The sequence below is a fragment of the Hyperoodon ampullatus genome, assembly GCF_949752795.1.
Source record: "Hyperoodon ampullatus genome assembly, chromosome: X".
Taxonomy (NCBI): Eukaryota; Metazoa; Chordata; class Mammalia; order Artiodactyla; family Ziphiidae; genus Hyperoodon; species Hyperoodon ampullatus.
This window is the reverse complement of record NC_136913.1, coordinates 22,329,928-22,348,145: the sequence shown is the minus strand read 5'-3', so window position 1 is coordinate 22,348,145 and position 18,218 is coordinate 22,329,928. Positions and strand designations below refer to the sequence as shown.

Below are 18,218 nucleotides of genomic sequence, written 5' to 3'. Positions count from 1 at the left end.
TACAGAAACAGGTGATGGGCTAGATTTGCCCGCAGGCCAGTTTGCCAACCCCCTGTATACAGGAAGAAATCCAATGATACAAGGTAGCAAACAAATACAGGAAATGGGTCATTCTTTGAGACCACTAACAGTGATTCCTCAATAAGTCAGTGTCACTGAAAAAGCTGGAAGGGGTGGGAGGGAGCTGCTCACATTTAAAAGAGATTCAAGAAACAAAAGTTAAACACCGTCTGTGGATCTTGTATAAATCCTGACTCAAATAAATCAACTGTTAAAAGACATTTCTGAGAAATAGAGTCATGTGACTATGGACTAGGTATTTTAGCTGGTATCAAGGAATCACTGTTAATTTAATAGGGGTGATAATGGTATTCTATAAGAAAGTGTGCATGTTTTAAGAGATGCAAACCGAAGTATACAGGGGTAAAATGACACAATGTCTGAGATTAACTTCAAAATACTTCAGGAGGAAAAAAAAGAAAGGGGGCGATAAACAAGTGTGACAAAATCTTGCTAAACGGTGAATATGAGTGATGGGTATATAGGAGTTCATTATATTATTCTATGTCCATTTGAAGTTCTCCAAAATAAAAAAATTTTAAAAACAAAAAGTCCAGCAATTTAAGTCTTTAAAAAAAAAAAAACCTCCAACACCAGACAAATTCAATTCATTCTTCAAAATGGAGTTTGGCAGTGAATTAGTATTCTTTCCCTTCCAAAAAGAACAACCTTCCCTTACAGAAAAGCTGTACAAGTGCAAGAAGTATCGCACCTCTGGCATTGGTACAAAATCTGTCCTATTTCTTTACCTCATTTTCATGTGTCTTTGCATTCTGCATTGTCTTCATGCTCAAAGACATGACCACAAGTGGAGGAGGACCAACATCCTTAATTACGTTCACCAGGTCCGGTTTCAAGGCCATTGCCTCAACTTTACACCAACTGATTGGCTGATTCAAGAGCTCTGAAAAAGAACAGAAACAACAGATCAATAGCTATTTGCTGAAAAAGAAAAGTTACTATAATTAAGACATCTGTGATTAACCGAGATGGTCTTCAATCCTACCTTCTACTAAGAATGTCTTATTATAACATCTAACTAAAAATAAACCACGTTATTGGACTGTGTGCAAACCTTTGTGTGTGTATACATATGTTCATTTTCCTGGGGAAAAAGTCCACAGCTTTCATCTGACTTTCCAAAAAATCCAAGACCCAAAATAGGTTTGTAAAAGCCACAGCACTGCCTTAGAGGAATCCAAAAAAAAAACAGTTTTGGGACTTCCCTGGTGGCGCAGTGGTTGAGAGTCTGCCTGCCGATGCAGGGGACACGGGTTCGAGCCCTGGTCTGGGAGGATCCCACATGCCGCGGAGCAACTAGGCCCGTGAGCCACACCTACTGAGCCTGAGCGTCTGGAGCCTGTGCTCCGCAACGGGAGAGGCCGCGATAGTGAGAGGCCCGCGCACCGCGATGAAGACTGGCCCCCGCTTGCCCCAACTAGAGAAAGCCCTCGCACAGAAACGAAGACCCAACACAGCCAAAAATAAATAAATAAACAAACCAATGAACTGACAAAAAAATTAATTTTAAAAAAACAGTTTTAAGAGATTCATGAAGACAAAACAAAGTATCACAAATGCAAGTATTGAAAAACATCAGGTAAGAGACCATACATGCACTATCCACACCAGGCAGTGATGTTCTGCTCCTTCAAAAGTCAGCAGTTCACTATGTAGAACAGCTGAGCCACATCAGCCAGGTCGGAAGTCCACGCTGACAGCAACACAATGAAGGATGCATCCAAATGCCGGAGTAGGCTAGCTAAAGCCTCCCTCCCACTAAAATGCTAAGCACCACGGTGAAAGAGTGATTTCAAACGTACTTCCTATACTCACTCAAGGAAAACCTTAAAGAAACAAACATTAAAAAGGAAGTGGTCGCACTGAAATTGAGTGCAATTCTTTAACTTCTAGAAACCGCATCTAACAGCAATTTACTTAGCATTCTGAAAGTAAATTTTCCCTTACGTGGATTTTTTACTTCGAGCCAACAAGGTCCTTTGATCTTTCTGTTCATCAAGAACAGTTCCAAGCTGGATGTGTTGGTCCCAAATACATGAGAAAAAGTTTCTCCTTTCAAATCCTGAGGAAGCTGTGGCATTTCAGCCTGAAAAAGGCAAAGACAAAAAGAAAATTCTTTTTTTTGTTTAAAACTATTACTTCACATTTTCCAAAGTCTATATTTGAAATAAACAAAAGTCTCCCTATGAACCACCAGAAGAAACCCCTTTGATATATATGAAATGTAAGTTGCCACAAATGAAATCCGTAACAATTCACAGTAGGAAACAAAAACAATTCACAATGACAAAATAATGCATCTTGATGACACCCATTAGAAGAAAAATGGGCCAAGAAGCTCCCGCAAAAGAGGATTTCTGTCCAGAGCTGTACATGCCTTACTGATAAAGAATAGCCAAATAAGTACCACTCCATTAGAAGAATGAAAGCAAGAGAGCGGGACATTTGGCTTGCGAGCGGGAACCTCTTAGTCGTGCACGGAGAAAGAACAATTTAAAAATGGGTGATGTTGAGAAGGGCAAGAAGATTTGTGTTCAGAAGTGTGCCCAGTGCCATACTGTGGAAAAGGGAGGCAAGCACAAGACTGGGCCAAATCTCCATGGTCTGTTTGGGTGAAAGACAGCTCAGACTTTCAGATTCTCTTACACAGATGCCAACAAGAACAAAGGCATCACCTGGGGAGAGGAGACGCTGATGGGAGTATTTGGAGAATCCCAAGAAGTACATCCCTGGAACAAAAATGTTCTTCGCTGGCATTAAGAAGGGAGAAAGGGCAGACTTGATAGCTTATCTCAAAAAGCTACTAATGCGGGCTTCCTTGGTGGTGCAGTGGTTGAGAGTCCGCCTGCCGATGCAGGGGACGCGGGTTCGTGCCCCGGTCCGGGAAGATCCCACATGCCCCGGAGTGGCTGGGCCCGTGAGCCATGGCCGCTGGGCCTGCGCGTCCGGAGCCTGTGCTCCGCAACGGGAGAGGCCACAACAGTGAGAGGCCCGCGTACCGCAAAAAAAAAAAAAAAAAAAAAAAAAAAAAGCTACTAATGCGTAATCGTTGGCCACTGCCTTATTTATTATGAAACAAATGTCTCATGACTTTTTATGTGTACCATATTTAAATTGATCTCATACACTAGAATTCAGATCATGAATGGCTGAGGTAATATTTCTGTCCTGATTTAAATAAGATTGGCTTGTGGCTAAATGAATATAGTCAGCTTTTTGAATTTTGATAGTAATTCTGGTTCAAAAAGTACTATCACTGTTTTCCCCTTCTAAAGAGATGATTAAACTTGAATAAGGAATGTTAAACTTTTCAGCGATACGGTGAATGCCTTCTCAAACCCTATAGGAGATTGGTTTTATATTTAGATTTCTATAACTGGTTATATTAATATATTTAAATACTGAGAAGCTCACTTAACTGTCTCATAGACCAGCAAGATTCACCTGTGTTTCAAGTTGTGCTCGTTTGCCTGTTAAGGCAAGGGCTGAAGGTATACTGACAACGTCCACTTTATCTTTTTGGTCTTAACTATGCCAATTTAATTTAAATTCTCCATCTAAAATATTGCATTTTACTTAATGAAAGGAATTTTAGTGTGGTTTATGTATAGCATCAAATAAAGAATATTTAGTACCTCTCACATTTTATAGATGATCTTTAAGATCAGATGCTTTTAAAATTCACTGTGACAAGATATGCTAGGAAACTTGCTTGTGAATTCTCTACAAAGTCAGACTAAGTTATAATTCAGGATTGTCTTTTAAACAGGTATTCAGAGACACAACGGTAGAACTACTGTAGATGTGTGATGGGCAATGGTGCTTTTGCCAACTCAGAAGGCTTAAGGTAGAGAAGCTTTATCATTAGCACAAATTTGTAAATTATCTGATCATAAGGCTTGAGAATTAAAAACAAAGTCACAGATCAAAATAAATAAAAGCAAGGGAGTAGGACTCATTCAAAATGCTTCCATGGAGAAAATTTTTTCTGGAAGACAGTGTTTTATTTTTCTTTTCATAAGAAATATTCATGTTCTCAAGTTCTATATATATTGCCATGTGTGCTCTGATGAATACAGCCTAAACAAACCGATAATAAATTCAGTAATTTTCTTACGTTATCTGAGCAAAAAATAATGATACTGGTTATCATCTTCCTGTTGATGCTTGAAACAGTTGCTGCTTATAGAGCAATTTAAGACCAGGAATAATTACTAGTGCATCAGTTGAATGCTACATACATTCCTCAGATTAGAAATCCACAGCTAAAATTATCAAGTCATAAGCAATGTATTTCATCACAACTTTATTAATAATTTACACATGGCATGCAAGAAATGTTATTTCAAATTCATTTCTAAATAAAAGTTTTGACAATTACAAAAAATGCTTCCATGGTACTTTTCATCACCACTGTCAGAGATATTTCTTAAGTTTCCCTTTTCCAACATCATGAGATCAAAACACTAGAACGGAGAGGTAAAGAGAGGTTAAGGTCCAGTTAATTAACATCCTGCAGCAGTGACCTTGTCTGTCAAGGGAGCAAGAGCAGCTCTACAGTGACGCTACTGACGCTCTTCTCTCACCTTTCCACTGCTGAGAGGGACACTTCAACAGACTAATGATGTCCAACTCCATCTTGTGGCATTCATTCCACTTGACAAACAGTTGTGCAATTTCAACTTATTTATGTAAAGATGCATACTTGAAAGCAGAGAAAGGCAGTATAACCTATAGTCTACATATTTAAATTCATTTTATTCATTTTAATTATTCATGACTATAAGTTCACTTCAATGAACTGTAAGCTTGAAGAGCCCTGCCAATACTCCTAATTGAAAGCCAGCTGAAATTTCAAAAATAGGAAAATGCCATTTTCAAGCAAAATCCATTCATTTTCTTTGTTTGACTTACCGAGTATCTAACTTCCAAGTACTCCGATTTCTCTGGAACATCAGGTATCTCAAAAGCATAGCTCTTTTCCACTGCCTGGGTAAGTTGGTATTTAAAAATCATTAAGATAAAAAAACGTTTCACAAATTAAATTGACAAGCATTACATACACAACGCATGTCTCTGTATTTAATCATAATGGAACACAAAGGTAAATGAAGCCAAAAAAGTACCTTTTCTCCCTCTCAACTGGGACTAAAATAGCCAGTGACAAAATGTTAAAAAGACTTCTTTTGGACACTAGAGAACTTAGAAGTATTTGCATTCAAGAGAGGTAATAAAACATTAAAAATGTTTACAATGTCAATGCACTAAATTATTTGCTGTTTGATACTAAGCAACTCCATCTTGCTACAAAAATTAATAATAAACATTATAATCATAGCTCACATGTACTGAGTGCTTGCTATGTACCAAGGATTGTTGTAATCACTAATCCCAATTAATTGACTTAACCCTTCCAACAGCTCTTGAAATAAGGCCCCATTTCTCAGGTGAAGAAACAGGCCCAGAGAAGTCACTCAGCACTTGTTCAAGGTCACAGACCAGGAAGTGGTAGGGCTAGGACTTAAAGCACAAGCAGTCTAGCTTGAGCACCTATGCTCTTCACCATTGCACCACATTGCTTCTAGAATTTTAGAGACCTGATCCATCAGCCACAAGTCAAAAAGCTCAATAGTTCAGACGGTTAGCCTCATCTTCAGCAACTCAATCCTCCCTTTATTGCAATCACTGTTAATATAGCCAGTGTGCTGAGGAACTTACAGCCCCACAACTATGGCCAAAGGCATCAATATCTCACTAAAATGAAGATAACTGATCAATATGTATCACATGAATAGAAGAACTTTGCTCTATCAGAAATTGCATCATAGACCCTGACTTGTAAAGATTTAACCTTCTGACCAAGACAACTTGGCAATAACCAACGTAAACAAGATCAGAACAGTTTCTTCTCCATCTCAGAATAAGAACACAAGCTATGCTTCAAGTACTGGAAGCAATTACTTTGCTAATGTTATCTTTTTATTCAAATTAATGAACATTATACACAGTTTAAAGAGAAAGAATAAATATTTTTATAAATCTAACATATTGGTTTTACATTGCTATGAAATTTCCATTCAATGAATTATAGCCACACAGAAGGCATTTTGCAAAAAGAAGATATGCAATAACTATTTGCTAAATCAGGCAATTAACAAACAACCAATATATAGACCTGAAAAAATTATCACCAAATACAAACCTTGGACTTGAATTTCATAATCTTACATTTTGCTGCTATTTTCTCGTCAAATTCATCATAAACATCCTTCATTGTAACTGGAGGTCCACTTTCTTTCCCTGTATTTAGATCAATTTTCTGCTTTCCCATGGAGAGGGAAGGGGAGGGGAGGAGAAAAAGTATCTGTACATAAGATCTTTTCAACCACCAGAAACCCAAGCCTAAATCAACTTTCATCTTCAGGTACTTAAACATTTAATAGAATAAGGTGAGTTCAAAGATACAAATGGACCCAAAAATGTACTAAATCCAACACCCAAGTCCTCCCAATGGCATCATAAAAGCCAGAGATAAAGTTGATCAATCCTACAAAATGGGAGAATAGTGTTGTAAATCTTGACCAAGACGCTTCACAGTTCAACTGAGATGGGGAACGGCTGGGGTTGAGAGGGGAGTGTGGATGTTAAGTCCCAATAAAAAGAAGGAGCAAATTGAACTGACCTTGTTAAATGGCTGTGGAGGAAATAACAAAACCATGAAAACTGGGCCAAACGCCATGTCATATTTTAGAGTCATAAACTCCCAACCCCAATAATTATGGAAATGGGGAGTGGCGGGGGAAGACAGCATCATGTACTGAAACTCAGGCACTTTTACACTTTCTAACAAGTTGAAAAACAGATAGTGTTTCACCCCACTTCTCCCAATGTCTAATGGAGCTGCTGACAATCAGTGGCCACGAGGCAGGCAATAAGAAAGGTTGTAGATAATCCACAGCCCTGTCAAAGGACAGGGTTGGTGGCGGAAGACAGAATACACTTGGAATTAGAAGCTGTCTACTAAGGTTTACCGTTTCACGGGGAAGGAAGTAGAGCGTTCGTTCAATGTTTTTCACCATGACACAACAGCTCACATGGGTTTGGGCGAATTCGATCCAAACTTTGCCAAACAGAAACACCACACCTATAAGAATAAGGAAAAACCATGAGAAAATAAACTTTTCAATTATATCACATTAAAGGAACGATGTAAAAGCTCACTGCAAGTGTCCACACATTTATGCTTTGGTAAGTCATTTCTTACAGCAAATGTATCTGCTGCCCAATCCCAAAAACTAGTTCCTTTACTCAGTACCTATGCCATGACAATATCACACCAGTAAAACCTGTGACCACTGTGAGGACAGGGAACAGAATGATTCTCTAACTTGGTGGAAGCATTTTTCCCTAGCATTAGGGAGACAGCCCAGGTAAATGGAGACAAACCTCAGTTATCAGGGAGACATCCCAGGCCTGAGTAGAAACACCCGGATAACTACTGAGACACCCTAGGTCAGTGTAGAAACCGCTGGGGAATTAGAGAGACATCCCGGCTCAATGTAGACAGACCTCGAAAACTAGGGAGACATCCTAGATCAGTGTAGGAGGAAAAAAAGGACATTTTCCCTAGAACCAGGATTACCCAGATTAAGAGAAACAAAAAAAGCAACTTATTTTCCAACAAATCTCGTATTTAAACCTCTTATGAGAACTCTGAAAATATAATACTAAATTCCTTTCTAGCTTGTACTTACCAACAAAAATTAACATTCACGTGTAAGGATAACTAGGTATGGTATATCATTATTCTCCTGTATGTAAAATTGTGTTTTGGAAAAACATGATTCATCTCACATCTTATTCCATATAATAGTAAATATCTCCTAATAGGGCTAAACTATTATCTTCTATTTCACCCTTTCCACCTCACAGACTACTGAAGACATCTGGCTGGGTAGCATTTGTAATGTTCCTCCCTCTCCTATTTCAGTTTAACAAATGGGGTCTAGTATCCAAATCCTTTTGAGATCCCTAAGTAACGCAGACCACAAAGTGGTAAACCAAGCCTTTCTGGACATCAAGCCATTGTTCATGAAACATGGCCATCAAGAAAGGACTCCAGGGCTTCCCTGGTGGTGCAGTGGTTAAGAATCCACCTGCCAATGCAGGCGACACAGGTTTGAGTCCTGGTCCGGGAAGATCCTACATGCCGTGGAGCAAGTAAGCCGGTGCACCACAACTACTGAGCCTGCGCTCTAGAGCCCTCGAGCCACAACTACTGAAGCCCGTGTGCCAGAACTACTAAAGCTTGCATGCCTAGAGCCTGTGCTCTGCAACAAGAGAAGCCACCACAATGGGAAGCCCGCGCACCACAATGAAGAGTAGCCGCCATTCACTGCAACTAGAGAAAGCCCACGCGCAGCAACAAAGACCCAACTCAGCCAAAAATAAATAAATAAATAAATAAATAAATAATTTTAAAAAAGAAAGGACTCCAGAGGGAATTCCCTGGCATCCCGGTGGTTAGGACTTCATGCTCTCACTGCTGAGGGCCTGGGTTCGATTCCTGATCCGGGAACTAAAATCCCACGTGGCCAAAAAAAAAAGGACTCCAGAGATTTGAAAGTCACCCTAAGAGATGGTCACTGTGCAAAATCCTGGGCTCCATGAATAATTAGACAGCAGTAATGAACATAGCTGCTCTATAGGGCCACTTGCCTGAGGCACTTAGAAAATTCTGGCACATGCAAAGGCTACTGTTCACAAGGCCAATTACTCCAGTTTCACAAGATAGCTCATCAGTACTTCCTTCTGTCACTCGTTCTAGTAGAAATAAGACTATCTAAGAATTTTCATTTCTGCAGATGATTAAAATTCTTACAAGAGTTGTGTAATTTTCAGCTGGGGTACAAGAGGCGGAGGGGGGAGACAGGGGAGAGGGGAGGGAGGACTGTGGGGATGATTAAAAACGAAAAAAGTCACAGTAGCTCAGAAAATTAAAAGTCATCCTCACAACAGTTAGAGACGAAAAACCAAAATTCCATGCAAAGAAAAATAAAGACCCTAATATTGGATTCAAAGATTCAAATAGCTCATTTTACAGTCATACTAATATCACATTTCATGCAACACATTTGACACTGCTTATGCCTCGTTTGCCACAAAAAAGATCATGGTAAACAAAGATTACATTCCCCTTAAAGTTACTAGCTGAAACCAGGTGCAGTCAGGATTATTCAACCTTGAAAAAGTCATAATGAAGACAGGATATCTTCCCATATGCAAAGAGTAAGATTCTTTTCATAATTATGGAGCATTCAGCAACAACTGACTTACTTAGAATCTGTAAGAAAGTGAGAAACAATAACAGGGTCTTTAGGAGTACTTCGTTTTTATTAGCAACATTGATTTCACCAAGGCTCAGTGATCATTACCTGCTATCACGATGAAACTGTTCAACCCTCTGAGATTATAGGACTCTTTTTTTTTAAGCCATCTTATTTAACCCGTTGGCATCAATCACAGAGGACACAACTTCAGAAGTACCACGGAACAGCAGAGTGGACTGCGAGTGAGAAGCCCTGAACTCTGCCACTGAGGAGCTGACCACTTTATCTTTTGGAGCCCCAGCTTCCTCTGCTTTAAGTGAGTAACTAGAGATGATGGTCTCTGAGGCCTTTTCCAGCACTAGAAACTCCCTTTTACCCTAGCAATCAGAAGACAGGCCAGTAACAGACTGGTACCTCTTTCAACTGCAAAATATTTCCCAATAGTGGTTTAAAAGGCCCATCCATGACTATGGTCAGTACCAGAATTCAACAATATATACCATAAATCGGTTGCTTTGCAAATATAGCTGTGTTTCAACGTGCTTCAATCTTAACCTACAACATCCATTACTATAGATCAACACTAGTCAACAGAAATTTCTGTGATGACAGAATTCTTCCCTATCTGTGCTATCCATGGATAGGGTAGCTACTAGACACATGTGGCTACTGAGCACTTGAAACGTGACTAGTGGCTGAGAAGCTGAACTTTAAATTTTATTTCATTTTAATTAATTTAAACTTAAAGAGTTGCATGTGGCCAGTGGCTACCACAGTAGACAGCACAGCTCTAGACCCCTGCCCTGCAAAATGATGCTGTTTTTTACTAAGAGTATCAACCAGTAAGCAATAATAGAAGAAATAAACTCATTTGCACACAGGAACGAGAGAGGGTTGTTTCCTAAGGTTCTAATTTTTGGCAACTGACACCAGCAATCTGATGCTTTATATGTGGATTTATGGGAGGAAGACCATCCACTTTTGTGTTAGCCATTCTTAATGCACAATGCTACAAGGCTTCAAGAGGCAGACTTGGTAATAACAGCGAATGCAATGCTGATTCTCTGAAACCTTTCCTGTGCATCTACAGGACTGTCGCTGTGCAATTTATTTCAATGAACATTTACTGAACATCTACTATGTAACTGGCATCATCCTAGATGCTGGAAATAAAAGGTCCCAGCCCTCCAGGAGTTTAAAGGCTTTGGGGGAAAAGACAACACAGAAGCAGATCTTTTCAAAATAATATGACAAATGCTGCAAAGGGTTCGATGGGGGTCACAGAAAGGGCTCTTAGGCCAGTTTGGAGGATTAGGAAATTTTGGGAGACCACACTGGGGCTGAGCCAGGTGAGGTCATTGTAGGCAGACAAATACAGTGAGTAAAAGGATATGGTATAAAGAGCAGTAGGTACATACAGCAAACTATTTCTAGGACACAAAAGTCCTACACAGCAGGCAACAGAAGCCTTGCTAAGTAACTTGGACTGTAAGTCGCAGGCAGCAGCCACTGCGGATTTTCTCTAACGAGGAAATGACGTCCTGAGCAATCACTCAGGCTGCAGAGTGGAGGATGACAGCTGAGGGATCAGTTAGGAGGCTGGGTTCAGTAGCAGGAAGGGCTCAAGGGTGGGAGTTGCGAGGAGAGAGAGAAGACAGCTTGTCTAGTTTAGAAGGAGAAAACTAATAAGACTTGGTGAGGGAAGTGAGGGAAGGGGGGACTCAAGGCTGGCTCCCAGGTTTCTGGTTTTCATGGGACCATTAATCAAGTCAGGGAATAAAAGCCAGCCTGGAGCAGATACAGCAAAGCACAGGGAGTGGCACCAGGATGGGCAGGCCCGCCACGTCACCCAAGTCCAGTGAGCACCAGCCATGTTGCTGTGCTGGGAGGTACACGACACACACGTGAAAATGGTGTCCCCTGAAGCTGTACGATGGGGCTGCCCTGGGTTTAATTTGCAAAGCCTCATGAAATCACACTTGCTGGCCCACCTTGCACCAGCGAGTTACAAAGCAGGCACAGAGGCGAGAGGGTCTAACCAGATCATCTTGCCCTAGCTCAGGTAGATGAGATACCATTTCTAAGACGGCTTACATCTTTACCTCAGCAATGAACCCATGGCAGTTTGCTACTCAAGCGGCTCCGCAGGAGTTTCAACTCTTTGGTAAGCGGAGCATATTAATGCTGCTGCCCCCGCTCTGATGGTTAATACTCAGACTCCAGGAAATCACTTTGAAAAAATTCAGTTTGTAGCTACCCTTACATCCAGAAACGGATCTGAATAAAGGCAACTGTTTAAGGGTGTATAGTGTATTTTTTATGAATCTGACATGCCCTATCCTGCCCAGCCCCATAGTGAAGAAGTGCTCAAAGGAGCACAGAAGGAAACGAGAGCCTCCTGGCTCTTTGTGAGTCAGAATTCGTAGTATCAGCTCATTCGGAGGAGGACCTGGGAATTAGCCTGGATCCCTCCTTTCCGTTAACCCCCCACATCCATCCATCCATCCATCCGCCAACGAGTTCATGTCAAAGTACATGTTACAGGCACACCTGCCATGGACGGACTGATCTCCAGGGCTTCCACACTCCCCGACTCCAGCCCTGGGCGCGCGCGCACGCACACACGCACACACACACACACAGACTTTTCTCCGCATAAACCAGAGGGTTCCCGTTAAAACGTAAACCCAACCATGGGTGCACTCGACCCCCTCACCCCTGCACCCCGCACTGAAAGTCCTCCACTGCTCCTAGAGTAAGACCTCAACTCCTTAATACGGCTTTTAAGGTCCTTTATCATCCGGCCTTTGCCTTCTCTCCGACCTGACTTTCAGCCAGTCTTTTCGCTTGATTACTCTGCTACAACCATGCAGGCCCCCTCCTTTCTCTCCCCAGGCCTCTGCACTTACGGGTTCCTCAGGCTGAAATACTCTCTCCTCGGCTCTGAATGTGCCTCAAATCTCAGCCCAACGGCCATTTCCTCAGACAGGCCTTCCCCGGCCATCCCCCAACTAACTGCCTTTACACCATTCATTAACTTACCTTATTTATTGCCTATCTCTCCCACCCCACTAGAACATTAGCTCCACCAGGACAGGGAATTTGCCCAGCTTGTTCACCCCATCTTAGTGCCTGGCACACGGCAGGTGTTCAAATTGCTGAAGGAACAAATTAAAGACTGATTCCACTTTAAGTAAAGTGCATTCCAATACGTTCAGATACATCGACGGTGAACTATAATACAAGCACACACTGCAAAACCACATATAACTGGTTTTCAGGATAAGCGCCTGTAAGGACTAGTCACACCACAACTCCTCTCCATCCAGGTGACTCACCCACTTTACAGTGAGTGAGTGTTGCTCTCTTACTATGTACGTACATGAGGGCAGAGCCTGTTCCAATTACAATCACTAAAACACTTCAGGGAAAGGCGCTATTCCATATTAAAGACATCCACGTACCGTATGTAACTGTATGATTACCTGGTTGGCTGTACGGATCTTCATAAGCATCCAGCCAATAAAACTGAAATACTTGTTCCTCATCTGCCCCTTTTACCAGTGGGAGGTGACTGGAATCCACTTGAACTTCCAGGGCTGAGAAACTGCTGTCATCTTCCTGATCAATGTCCCAAGAAGAGACATCTGGGAGAAAACTTGCTCTGCAAAAATCACATTTTCAAAATCCTTTCAAAATCCGACGGGATAATTGTAGCACTACTTGTCAGAAAAGTCATAAAATGCTCTTACGAGTAGGATATGGTCCCTTTCCCAGGATCTGCCTCATGTTTCGTCCCCTCTGCTGGCTCCCTCTCTTGGTCGGAGGTCTTGGCACCCACAGGCTCCACATCCACCTCCTCCGTTTCCATGGGCTCATCAAAGTCGCCATCTTCAAAATCCATTGCCCCTGACTCCTCCTTGTCAACTGTACACAACGCCGGCTCCGGCTCTCCTGAGGGCAGCATCACACAATCCCATCATGTGCCGCTGCCAGGGAGCACAAAAGCTTCCCCTACGCTGCAACGGCAGCCTACCCCTTGCCCACATGCTATTTGCATTTCTCTTCAATCTCCAAATTGGATGTTTTCAACTTTTCCTGCTATGAATTCAAACCTTTCACGCTGAAACTGGCTATTGCAAGCCCTTCAAAATCCCCCCACTTCCTCCTTCACGGGGCCTCCATCTTTTGACAGCACTTTGCAACTGCTTCACACCCTTGCAATTCTGCTTGACAGCAGACTTACCAGCAAATCCAGCACATTTAAGAGGAGCAGGGGTTAATGAAGGCTGCTTCCTTGAGACCGGGGAAGTGGTTTTTCCTGAAGGAGCTGCCTGTCAATGTTTTTAAATGTTTAGTCAGTTAGACCTGCATACTAAAAATACGCATCTGTCCTACCCTGACCAGAGATAATGACAGTTCCCATTTATAAAACGATTTTGTTTTATTAATGTAACATCTTCAATTATTTTACTGTTACCTAGGTTTACAAGAAAACACACTTGCTTCCAGAAGGAAAATTACTGCATCTAGCACAGCTGTAATACCTATAATAAACACGTACTAGTTACTACAAAATTTACTATGAAAAAAACAGGCACATGCTATTTTTAAAATATATGAAACTATATAATATGAAACAGGAGTCCTAATTTAAAACAAAAGCAAGAACAAATTCAAAGGCATTTCGCTCAAACAGAAAAGCAACAAAATAAGTTTTAAGCAATAATATAAATCAAGATTGAAGGTATTTCCACACACTATACCTTGGGGGTGTGTACAGAGAAAGGATTCAGTGAAGCTCCACTGGATCCTTTCTTCTTCGGTATTATTACAGGTGGTGGAGTTATTTGAGGTGTCTAAAAGGAGGGGAAAGACAGACATTCACTGCCATGCTTGGTTTACCATAAGACACAAAAAGTACGTTTCTTCCCCCAGTGAAGCCCAATGAGCAAAGCACTTTTTTCCTTCCCTGCTCCCCCCACAGATCTATGTTCATGCAGTGAGGTTACTATAGCAACAATACCACAGACTCACTAGAAAACCAGAATAGATATTGAATCCACCCCTCATCAATTTTTTCTCTTTAAAACTTAACATACTTCTCCCTTACCCTTCCAGAATATTACATTTAAAAACTGTCAAGCTCAAACTACACAGTGTAGGTATAAGTCATTTTAATCAAGGGTCACTTAGAAAGAAGCACATCTCTAAATGAGAGCTTAGTCTTGCTGTGAAACAGCCCAGTTGCAAATTCCAGTACAGATGAACCTGACTGAGTTCTATCAGGGACAGCTCACTGACTCTTCCCTCAACCCCACTCGGAATTCAAGACGAGGATCTCACGCCTAACTGTGCAGACTGACAGGCTTCAATCCATTTCGGGAACATACACGGCAGCAACTGAGCGCAAGCAGTGTGCCTTCCCAGAACTGACTCGTGTGGATTCTTACTACTTCAAACACAGCCCCACACAGCCCAACCTACACAATCACAGAGCCTAGAGTAGCTAGAAACTACTCACCTAAAATGGTGAAAAGAAACCAATTTGAAGGGCTTTGTTTTGGTTTTGGGGTTTGTTTTCTTTTGTTTTGTTTTTTGGTGGTGGTGTTGTCACTGAATTTTCTGTTTTGCATTCTAGCAATAGTCTGTTTTGTAAAATTACTGAATTGTTTCTTCAGCCCATGTCTCCTGAATATTTGACAACTCCTGGAGATTCACTTACCTCAGTGTTCAAATCCTGTAGAATATCACCTAGCAGATCATCCTTGGACAAGTCAACAGCTTTCTGGAAATAATAAAGGCAGGGAGAATGAGAAAGCCCTGCCCTTCATATTTCCACCCAGACCCCATGTAAGTGGAAGGAAGAACCCAGCCAGTCAGTCCTTGTCTCTTCTAACTCTGAGGGCTTCTCTACTATTCACAGATCTTAACCACCACGGGCCTAAACATAACTCCTACACCCCGAGCCCCCACCCTCAATTTTCAGCTTCATTCCATAATCCTCCTGCTAATCACCAAAATAAACACACTCACTGTCAGTGCAGCTTTCTGGTTTAGTTTTCTCTTCTATCTCCAAGCCACAACCACTGAGGTGCCTCAATTCACCTAGAAATCTACATCCAACTTAGTGACTGAGATTGGGAAAACATTACTCAAATATTTGAGTTCAAACATATTGGGACTTCCCTGGCAGTCCGGTGGTTAGGACTCAGCACTTTCACTGCCGTGGGTCCGGGTTCAATCCCTGGTCAGGGAACAAAGATCCCACAAGCCACGCGGCGTGGCCAAAAAAATTAAAAAATAAAATAAAATAAAAATAAAAGCAACATTAAAAAAAACATACTGACCACCTATTAACTGTATAATCAAACATTAAATATAATCAAAGATCAAAGACCAAGCTCAGGGCTTCCCTGGTGGCACAGTGGTTGAGAGTCCGCCTGCCGATGCAGGGGACGCGGGTTCGTGCCCTGGTCTGGGAAGATCCCACATGCCGCAGAACAGCTGGGCCCGTGAGCCATGGCCACCGAGCCTGCGCGTCCGGAGCCTGTGCTCCGCAACAGGAGACGCCACAACAGTGAGAGGCCCGCGTACTGCAAAAAAAAAAAAAAAAAAAAAAAAAAAAAGACCAACTCATCTAGAACCAGGGGATTAGCCTAGCAGCCTTCATAAAATCATCTGTTTAGAGCTATGGGGAATCTGACAGGAAAGGTGAACTATGAAGAAACAGGACTCTTCGCTTCACAAAGGAAGAGGCAAATATAAGAAAACCATGAGACGCACATCTGCGGTTTTCCTCCCAGCACTGGCAATGAACATTGACTTGATATTTTTCGGTTTTGCCACCATGGCCTTCTTGACATTCCTCTTGTCTTTGCTGCATGCTTTATCATTTTTTCCTGTTGGAAGAAAATTTCTTTAGAAACACGCACCAGCAAAAATCAAAATGGAAAACCAAAAGCCCAGTCACCTGCCCTCTGTATATGAGACTGTGACAAGAAAAATGTTAAAAATTCAAAATACAAAACTATGAGACTTTATGCAAGGTACACAGGAAAGAATCTTTAAAATGAGCTGAATTCAGGACAACTTGACTAAATGTTACTACAGAAACTGATGAAATGCCAGCCAAATATCAGGATGAGTTAAGTGGGACTGTTTAATTGCTACTGTTAATGTAAATAAAAAGCTTTTTAAAAGGTGGGTGGGTTTTTTTTTCCCCATAGAAATAAAAAGATCAAGCTCATCTGGTACCAGGGGATTAGGTTTTCAGTCTTCATGAGATCATTTTAGTGTGATACTGACTCTGACAGGAAAACTGAACTACGAAAAAACAAGATCACCAGTTACGATACTGTAGCATCCTAGTTTCCATTTTATGAGGAACGCATGTCCTAGCAACACTAAACAGCACGGAGACATTTGTTCCATAAAGAACAACTTGTGCCATATGTTTTCTCTTCCAGGCATGTGGAAACCACCTGCAAACTCCTCTACTACTGTCAATTTTACTCTCGCCTTCTGACTCATCCCAGAGCAGCCTCCACCTACAAAAGACCTAGAATGAATAGTTAACATAGTGTGGTAGTGGCATATGAATACACAGATCAGATGAAACAGAATATGGAGTCTAGATAAAGACCAAATTACTTATGGAAATTTAGCATAAAACAAAGGTAACATCTCATATTACTGGGGAAATTTTTTTTTTTTTTTTTGCAGTACGCGGGCCTCTCACTGTTGTGGCCTCTCCTGTTGCGGAGCACAGGCTCCGGATGCGCAGGCTTAGCGGCCATGGCTCACGGGCCCAGCCGCTCCGCGGCATGTGGGATCCTTCCGGACCGGGGCACGAACCTTTGTCCCCTGCATCGGCAGGCGGAATCTCAAGCACTGCGCCACCAGGGAAGCCCCTGGACTTTTTAATAATTAGTGTTGGCTACCCATTTGTAAAGAAGTAAATCGGTATAAACACCAAGCAGATCACAGGTCAAAATTTTAAAAATGAAATTATACAAGTACTTTAATAAAAAAGGCAAATTCCTTGTAACCTGGATGTAGGGAAAGTCTTTCTATCTATGATTCAAAATCCATCTGCAAGAAAATAAAAAAGGATCGATAGATGCAATTATATCAGAAACAGGTATAAAGACAAAACAGAAGAAAAATTTTGCAATATGTTTTGCAGAGAAAAAACCAATTTCACTGATACTAAAAAAAAAGGCCAGTGGAATTCCCTGGCAGTCCATTGGTTAGGACTCCACGTTTCCACTGCAGGGACCCAGGTTCGATCCCCTGGTCAGGGAACTTAAGATCCCACAAACCGCATGATATGGCCAGAAAAAAAAAGGCCAAAAACCCAAAGGGAATGTGGGCAATAAATACTAACATATGGTTCACATTAAAAAAAATATATAGGGCTTCTCTGGTGGTGCAGCGGTTAAGAATCTGCCTGACAATGCAGGGGACTCGGGTTTGAGTCCTGGTCCAGGAAGATCCCACATGCCGTGGAGCAACTAAGCCCGTGCACCACAACTACTGAGCCTATGCTCTAGAGCCCGCATGCCACAACTACTGAAGCCTGCGCGCCTAGAGCCCGTGCTACACAAAAAGAGAAGCCACTGCAATGAGAAGCCCACGCACTGCAATGAAGAGTAGCCCCCGCTCACTGCAACTAGAGAACAGCCCGCGTGCAGCAACGAAGACCCAACGCAGCCAAAAAAATAAAATAAAATATATAAACAGCTATTAAGTTTTATGAAAAGATACCCAACTTCATACGTAAAAGAAATGCAGATGAAAACCACA

At 41.7% G+C, this 18,218-nt stretch overlaps 1 protein-coding gene and 1 pseudogene across 5 annotated transcripts in view; one reads left to right on the top strand and one right to left on the bottom strand.

Annotated features, from left to right (window-relative positions):
• Nucleotides 1–18,218, bottom strand: part of POLA1 (DNA polymerase alpha 1, catalytic subunit) — a gene marked incomplete at both ends in the record, with an annotated part of 294,126 nt that overhangs the window by 261,365 nt on the left and 14,543 nt on the right. For 2 of the 4 annotated variants that reach the window (XM_079728267.1, XM_079728269.1), the window contains 11 exons: nucleotides 810–964; nucleotides 2,029–2,167; nucleotides 4,996–5,066; nucleotides 6,280–6,400; nucleotides 7,113–7,225; nucleotides 12,896–13,074; nucleotides 13,163–13,337; nucleotides 13,627–13,744; nucleotides 14,177–14,269; nucleotides 15,136–15,198; nucleotides 16,197–16,312. In XM_079728267.1, coding sequence (XP_079584393.1) covers nucleotides 810–964; nucleotides 2,029–2,167; nucleotides 4,996–5,066; nucleotides 6,280–6,400; nucleotides 7,113–7,225; nucleotides 12,896–13,074; nucleotides 13,163–13,337; nucleotides 13,627–13,744; nucleotides 14,177–14,269; nucleotides 15,136–15,198; nucleotides 16,197–16,312 — 1,343 coding nt within the window. Of the gene's footprint in view, nucleotides 1–809; nucleotides 965–2,028; nucleotides 2,168–4,995; nucleotides 5,067–6,279; nucleotides 6,401–7,112; nucleotides 7,226–12,895; nucleotides 13,075–13,162; nucleotides 13,365–13,626; nucleotides 13,745–14,176; nucleotides 14,270–15,135; nucleotides 15,199–16,196; nucleotides 16,313–18,218 lie in introns of all 4 variants that reach the window. The other 2 variants (XM_079728268.1, XM_079728270.1) reach the window with 2 other exon arrangements.
• LOC307069045 (cytochrome c-like) lies at nucleotides 2,581–3,883 on the top strand (annotated as a pseudogene). Its single transcript has 2 exons — nucleotides 2,581–2,905; nucleotides 3,851–3,883. The product of its transcript is annotated as a cytochrome c-like (transcript).